Genomic DNA, 7,911 nt, shown 5'->3' with positions numbered 1-7,911 from the left:
AGCATCCAGGTTGCCTGAGATCCTCTCCTTCTGCAGCTTCTGGGTGAAGGACTGCAGGTCAGGGGTCAGAGTGATCACATTTCGGAACGAGAAGGGAGGGTCGCTGTTGGGCCATGGCTGGGCCAGTCTGGAGAGGAAGAGGAGGGAAGGGGGAGGGGGGGTTGGGAGAGGAAGGGGAGCATGGTGGAGAGGAAGAGGAGTAGAGGGGAAGGGGGAGAGGAAGAGGAGGAGAGAGGAAGAGGAGGAGAGGGGGAGGAGAGGAAGAGGAGGAGAGGGGAAGGGGTAGAGGAAGAGGAGGAGAGGGGAAGGGGGAGAGGAAGAGATAGAATGAGGGACTATGAGTATGATTAGTGTATAAATGCCGACCTTTTCATACGGTAGTGATGTTTACTTTTGGGTCTGTGTGTGTATATCTGTGTCTGTATGGAGAGGATTCTAATAATTAGAAAGTTCTTACTTGATCGGTCTCATGTCTGTCTGGGGTTCCACCACCTTGTCCACAAATTTGCCGAAACCGATGGTGTAATCATCAGACAGCTTCCCCACCAAGTCAGCTATACGGGGAACAGAACACGTCACCAAACCACACTATCCCAGTACTACACTGAAGTCAATGGTTTTACAATTCCACTCATCGTTCCCCATCTCTAACTTACCCAGCTCAGCACCCATCCTTTTGAGATTGTCCAAATCATCCTTCATGGAGTTGGAGAAGTCCATGAGAATGTAGAGGTCCAGAGGTCCTTTCGCTGGTTCAAACACCTCCATCTCGATCTCCCTCTCCTCCCCCGGCAGCAGAGTCATGGACATATCCTGGGGGGCCACCTGAGAGCGCTTCATCAACATGTCTATCTTCTGGTTCTAGAGAGGGATGGAGGGATGGAGGGAGAGAGATGGAAGGATGGAGGGAGAGAGATGGAGAGAGAGAGATGGAGGGATGAGGGAGCGAGAGATAAAAGGATGGAGGGAGAGAGATGGAGGGAGAGAGATGGAAGGATGGAGGGAGAGAGATGGAAGGATGGAGGGAGAGAGATGGATGGAGGGAGAGAGAGATAAAAGGATGGAGGGAGAGAGATGGAGGGAGAGAGATGGAAGGATGGAGGGAGAGAGATGGAGGGATGGAGAGAGAGAGATGGAGGGAGAGAGATGGAAGGATGGAGGGAGAGAGATGGAGGGATGGAGAGAGAGAGAGATGGAGGGAGAGAGATGGAGGGATGGAGGGAGAGAGATGGAAGGATGGAGGGAGAGAGATGGAGGGATGGAGAGAGAGAGATAAAAGGATGGAGGGAGAGATGGAGGGATGGAGGGAGAGAGATGGAAGGATGGAGGGAGAGAGATGGAAGGATGGAGGGAGAGAGATGAAAGGATGGAGAGAGATGGAAGGATGGAGGGAGAGAGATGGAAGGATGGAGGGAGAGAGATGGAAGGATGGAGGGAGAGAGATGGAAGGATGGAGGGAGAGAGATGGAAGGATGGAGGGAAGAGTGAGTCATGTCATGTATATATCATGGCAACACAGTAAACTTTAGGAGTGACCAGTGCTCCAACCTCAGCAAAAAGCTTGTGACTGTAACAACTGGAGGGCGCTTGTGGTCGAATGTACTACAGCCAAACGATGAGGATGATGATATTACAGTGGTAACCAGATGAGCAGACTAATGAATCCATGTCGTAAGGATTACTGTGATGATGACAGAACTTACTCTCTCCATTGACATACTGCCTTCGGCCGTCACTGCGCCATTACAGCCGTGGTCTATGATGTTTTCCAGAAGGTCACAGCGGGGACCATCAAAGATCTGTATGTTAACACAAACACACGGGTTACGTTTGTGTTTACCGCTAAATGTGTGTGTGTGTGTGTGTGTGTGTGTGTGTGTGTGTGTGTGTGTGTGTGGGGGGGGGGGGGGGGGGGGGGGCAACTTGAGGGCAACTTGAGTAATAGTTTCTTCTCACCTCGTCTGGGCAGTAGGCACAGCCCTTTCCGGACTGGATGCATGCTGAACAGGTGTTAGCCCTTGCAGCCAGACAGTGGTTTACTACAGGACAGAGAATCATCAGAATCATGAAGCTATTCATTTTCTGTTCTCTTCCTTTTAGTATTATAGAATTCCAGTTTGGATTCTAAAGATGACTCAGCCGCATGAACAAGTTGGTGTCTATTGACATATTAAAATATCCCAAGTCCACACTGTAATAATACAATGTAAAAATCACTTGATTCATTCCAATTATTCTCACCTTTTTCAGCGTAGCTACTGGCCGTGAGGACAGCAAGTACAACCCCCACCAAGAAATGTAACGTCCATCTCCCCATCTCCCCCCTGCAATACATACACAGGTCATGACAACCTTCACCAGGGGATAGATACACTCATGACCAGGTGAGGTCAGGTTACAGTTTCTCCTTGATCGATGGTCAGTCTTGTGTTTCCACTCCGTTGGAGAGGTCAGGTGATCCTCGATCTGTGCGCCTTAAGCAACTTCTACTTGGAGAGGTCAGAGTATCATCAAGTTGACTCAAAGAGTCTCATCAATCTCTTCATATTTCAGCCTCCAGTATTGCCTCCTGTGCTGCGTTTATCAGCCTCCTGCATTGTAATCAGGCCTCTCTCATCTTTTTAAGTGGGAGAACTTGCACAATTGGTGGCTGACTAAATATTTTTTTGCCCCACTGTATGAGTGTATTAAAGTAGTCCGAAGTTTAGTGTTTGGTCCCATATTCCTAGAACACAATGAGTACATCAGAACTTGTGACTCTACAAAGTTGTTGGATTCATTTGCTGTTTGCTTTGGTTGTGTTTCAATATATGTTTTAATGGTAAATTGGGGTCACTTATTGTAAATAAGAATAGAACATGTTTTTAAATACTTCTACATTCATGTGGATGTTCCAAGGATTACGGATAGTCCTGTGAATGAATTGTAAATAATAAATTAGACGCACAAATATCATACCCCCAAGACATGCCAACCTCAGGGGAAGTTAGCTTTTTTGGGGGGGGCGGTTTATGATATTATGTGCATCTAACTTTGTCACTCATTATTCACGATTCATTCAGGATTATCCGTAACCATGGTAGCATTAATGTAGTGTTTAGAAACATACTATATTCTGATTAACGATAAATAGAGTCACAAACCAAACTTGATGTAATCATTACGTGCTAGGAATATGGGACCAAATACTAAACTTTTGACTGTAATACACACAAGTGAATTTCTCCCAATACTTTTGGTCCCTTAAATGGGGGGGGGGGGCTATGTACAAAAAGTTCTGTAATTTGTAAACGGGTCACCCAATATGATTGGAAATACCCTCAAATGAAAGCTGACAGTCTGCACTTTAACCTCATAGTCATTGTATCATTTGAAATCCAAAGTGCTGGAGTACAGAGACAAAACAACAGAAAATGTGACACTGTCCCAATACTTATGGAGCTCACTGTACTTTTGGGGGAATGTTCCTCCAGACATTAATGTAAATGTTGTGCGCAAAGAGCTGCAGTCTAATGCAGTAGTATATAAATATAAATCAGATTCATATTTCTCACATCATCCTGTAATTGTTTATTTTATTCATACATCTCTACGTCCATACGTTATAATGAAGCTATAGTGTTATAATGTAGTCTGTAGTGTTTAGCTTCAGTGTTCATAGATACTGTATGTGGGATTGTGTAAATTCATATTGTCCATATATTCGTTTATTTGTCTGTCTATATTCTGTTTTTGGCAGCACCATTTAACCAGGTTAAATTCCCATACGTGCAAATGTATTTGGCAAATAATTCTGGTGATTCTGAATCCACACTGATTTTTCTCCACAGAGAATCTTACATTTTAAGTAAATACTAACCAGTGGAGGCTCCTCAAGAGGAGGAAGGGGAGGACCATCCTCAGTGAAATTCATAAAAATATATATATATATTGAAACATTTAAAAAGTTATCGTTTTTAGAGAAAACTATACTAAATATATTCATGTCACACAATAATTGTTTAAAATACACTGTTTTGCAATGTATCTCTACAGTAGCCTCAGCAGCACTCTGTAAGGTAGCACCATGGTATAGCTGGAGGACAGATAGCTTCTGTTCTCCTCTGGGTACATTGACTTCAATACAAAACCTAAGAGGCTCATGATTCTCACCCCCTTCCATAGACTTACACAGTAATTATGACAACTTCTGGAGGACGTCCTCCAACCTATCAGAGCTCTTGAAGCATGAACTGACATGTTGTCCACCCAATCAAAGGATCAGAGAATGAATCTAGTACTGAAAGCATAACCTACAACTAGCTAGCACTGCAGTGCATTTACGTGGTGAGTAGTTGACTCAGAGAGAGAAAACCAATAGTTGAACAGTTTTGAAAATTAAAGAAAGCAAGAAAGATATATCTATATTTTTTCACTTTTATTTACTTAGCATCGAATGCAGCTAGCTAGTTTAGCCTACTCAAACAAAGAGGGATGCTATGTTAGCTAGCTGGCTATGGCAATCCAACAGAGAGGGATGCTATGTTAGCTAGCTGGCTATGACTATCCAACACTGGAACTCTTCCAAGTCAAGGTAAGCTTCTGGTCTGATTCATTTATTGCCACCAGGTCCTGCCGGTGTAACTGCTAAACTGCTTGCTGCTGACTGTACACTGTACTGCATGGTTTACTAACATGTTAGTTCTAGTAGCTATGCTGACTATGAAGTGACAACGATGTAGGCTGTGTGTTGCGGTTAGCGGTCATAATATGAAGGTTTGGCTTGGAAAGGTGTTTTTGCCTTGTCACAGACAGCTGATGTGTTATGCACTGAGGTGCTGAAGGGAAGGGAAAAGGTGAAAGGAGGAGAGTGCGTAGATAGATGCGAGAAGGAATTATATGTACAACAAGCTGTTTGTATGTGGCTGCTATGAAAGTTATCTGTGTTTACGTGTGATCATGGGTGCATTCATTGCACCAATTCTGTTGAAAAAGATTTCCTAAAACGGAAGCCAACTAATAGAAACTCTTGTTGGCAACTGTTGGACTAAAGATTACACACTAGATCAGCTAGATGCAGCCAAGACTGTGCAAGGCGGTATTGAATGTGTCACGGTCGGTCACCTTGATTACTCAAAATTCTCTTGATCTGTGCACCTACGTTGTAAACTTTCATTCATAGGCTAGGTTGTAGCAACCTCATGATGTATATAGGGCAAATTTGAGTATCATGTAGTAGCCTAAACCTATCAATGTTACATTGAGCTGGGTGAATAGAATATGAATGACTGTCATCTAATACGCTGTAATAGAAATAAGGCCATGCTCATAAAAAATGTATCGTCCTCCCTCATCTTAAACGTCCCCAACCGCCACTGATGCTGACAGTTGGTGGCATAGGATATCCTAGTAATAGAGTCAGAGGAGGAAGACGGTTTTATGGAGAATTATTATTATTTTTTAAAACGTATTTTGACCATTGGCTCACCCAGCAAGAATTTCACATCCCCGAAACAGAGCAGGGCAACAGAGCAGGGCAACAGAGCAGGGCAACAGAGCAGGACAACAGAGCAGGACAACAGAGCAGGAAAAACACTTACTGTAGTATAGTACAGGTGTGTTTACCAATCACATTAATCACTGACTAGGTTGAGCCAGTTAATTAAGAGAGACAAACAGCACAAATGGTGTCTTCACTGTGAGAAGAAATATGAGACCCCTAAAGGTCGCATGTTAACTACTATTAAACACATCAAAGAAGAACATGTACAGTCAGACTTCTCATGGAGAAAGTTCAAATCCTGAGAGTTTGAAAAAACAAAGTTCTGTTTGAGCATGGACCACTGAACTAGCAACGTCTTTTTTTCTGTCTTTACATCGTGAATCTATATTTTTTATACGGCTGTATTTCACTAGTGTTGTTTATTTGGATCCTATTAGCTGTTAGTCGCAATTTTCTGCGATCCAGATATTTAGTCATTTAGTTGGTCTAAATGACTAAATATCTGGATCGCAGAAAATTGCGACTAACAGCTAATAGGATCCAAATAAACAACACTAGTGAAATACAGCCGTATAAAAAATATAGATTCACGATGTAAAGACAGAAAAAAAGACGTTGCTAGTTCAGTGGTCCCAGCTCAATAATCTGCCCGGCGACCAGGTGAACATTCCAACGGAGGGAGGGGACCTAGCCGTTATGACATCAATAGGGGTCCTCACGTCAGTGACAGGGGGCACAGCCGGGGAGAGCTAGGTAAATCAACCCTCAACTATTCAGTCAGCCCCGTGGAAAAACAGCTACTTAATTACCACACCATCAATCCAGCTAAGCACAGGCAGGTAAATAGGAACAGCTGCCTCAGAGTGGAGCGATGTCTGTGACCTTGTGTCTGTCTGTGGTTTCTGATTCTGCTGCAATCAGAATGAGAGTCCCTCGTGGTCTGGACTGTCCCAACGCACCTTGTCATTACCCTGTAAATCTAGTTGGCTGTGTCTATGTTACCAGAACGGGAGGGGTAGGACTCTTAAATAGTATTTGTTAACGTGCAAAGAGAAGAATGCTGTTTTGCAACAACTCTTACAAACTATGGTTTGATACCAATAAAAAAACACGAAAGGATTTTGTATCAGTATAGGCCTTGAACTTCTATATGACTCTCTCTAAGAGCAGATGCATCCTCTGTTGTAAATCCATTTCATCTGTAGAATTTAATTCGCATAACTGTTTTAATCTGTGTCACATTTTGGTCTTCATCCTTAGCATGTTATTATTAAGAGGAGCTAGACAACTTACATATTGACCCTTGACCTGAGTAGCTGACACGAATTCAAAACACTCAGGTCTTAGACATTGTCAAGAGATATCCTTTAACTATCTTATAAATGCACAGCTGTGTGCATGCTCGCTGCCCCGTGCCTCTTGCTGACTTCTATCTCAATAGGACTCACCTGAATAGAAAATGAATAGAATAAAACTACTTTCGTAAATTTTCAAGTAGATAACTATTGTCTTAACCTTGCAGGCTGGAACAGAAGTGGTAGATCAGTGAAAACAATGGGAGAAATTAGTGAGTTTATAGCCTTGTTAAAGAGATTACTGATCAAACGAACCTCTTACAGCTGCCTTGCTCAATCCAAGCCCCCAAAAAAGAAGAACAAAAATAGAAAAGGGAATCACTTAATCCTTTTGTTTTACTCTCCACTCGTCTGTAAGGTCAGTATCCACCGGTGTCTGGGGGAAAAAAAAACTCCCTTCCAGCCTTGAAGTCCGAGTTCCACGTCTAAGAGAGTAATGACAGGGGAGAGAGACTCAACTTTCCCCCTCTTTTTCTTCCCTTCTTTCTTCTCCGCTCGTCTTCTATCCGCCTTGAACCTGGAGGCGAGGTGCGTGCCTGTGTGTACGCCTGATTGTCAGTCTTAATGACAGAGCGAGAGAAAGACGGGAAAGAGAACCAGCGAGTTTGTGTGTTTGCTGAGATTTGATCCCTCCTCTAATTTGCACCCACTCTCTCTCTCCAGTTTAGGTAAGTAGCTAACACTAAGGGTAACTCCCTCACCCTCTCTCGTCCCCTGGTGTTTAATGCTCAAAGCTCCACACCTCTAAGTGTGTTAGGCCCCCTCCCGGCTACATTCCTCCCAGGCTGGGCTTACCTGTGTGGGCTTGAGCCTGGGAGTGTCAGAGAACAGAACACTGCCTGGAGGTTACGTCAAACAGTCACACAAAGACCTGGAGTTTTGTACTACAGTTTCACAACTCCAGTCCTGCAGTACCTCAACATTGGTTCCCAGCTCCAGTCCTCCAGTACCTCAACATTGGTTCCCAGCTCCAGTCCTCCAGTACCTCAACATTGGTTCCCAGCTCCAGTCCTCCAGTATCTCAACATTGGTTCCCAGCTCCAGTCCTCCAGTACCTTAACATTGGTTCCCAGC

General features: G+C 43.8%; 1 protein-coding gene across 2 annotated transcripts in view; it reads right to left on the bottom strand.

Moving 5' to 3' along the window:
• LOC110492816 (integrin beta-4) overlaps positions 1 to 7,659 on the bottom strand; it is a 31,939-nt gene extending 24,280 nt beyond the window's left edge. For both annotated transcript variants that reach the window (XM_036946097.2, XM_036946098.2), the window contains exons 1-7: positions 7,093 to 7,659; positions 2,242 to 2,324; positions 1,957 to 2,039; positions 1,704 to 1,799; positions 657 to 861; positions 458 to 554; positions 1 to 127 (exon numbers count right to left, since the gene is read on the bottom strand). The exon at positions 1 to 127 is cut by the window's left edge and continues 45 nt beyond it. In XM_036946097.2, the coding sequence (XP_036801992.2) occupies positions 1 to 127; positions 458 to 554; positions 657 to 861; positions 1,704 to 1,799; positions 1,957 to 2,039; positions 2,242 to 2,317 (684 nt within the window). In that variant the 5' untranslated portion in view covers positions 2,318 to 2,324; positions 7,093 to 7,659. The remainder of the gene's footprint in view (positions 128 to 457; positions 555 to 656; positions 862 to 1,703; positions 1,800 to 1,956; positions 2,040 to 2,241; positions 2,325 to 7,092) is intronic.
• Between the last annotated feature and the right edge of the window lie 252 nt (positions 7,660 to 7,911).

Source organism: Oncorhynchus mykiss, chromosome 16 (assembly GCF_057628025.1).
Source record: "Oncorhynchus mykiss isolate SJ-2025 chromosome 16, ASM5762802v1, whole genome shotgun sequence".
NCBI classification, from domain to species: Eukaryota; Metazoa; Chordata; class Actinopteri; order Salmoniformes; family Salmonidae; genus Oncorhynchus; species Oncorhynchus mykiss.
The sequence above is the reverse complement of the archived record's forward strand: the minus strand, read 5'-3'. Positions and strand labels throughout refer to the sequence as shown.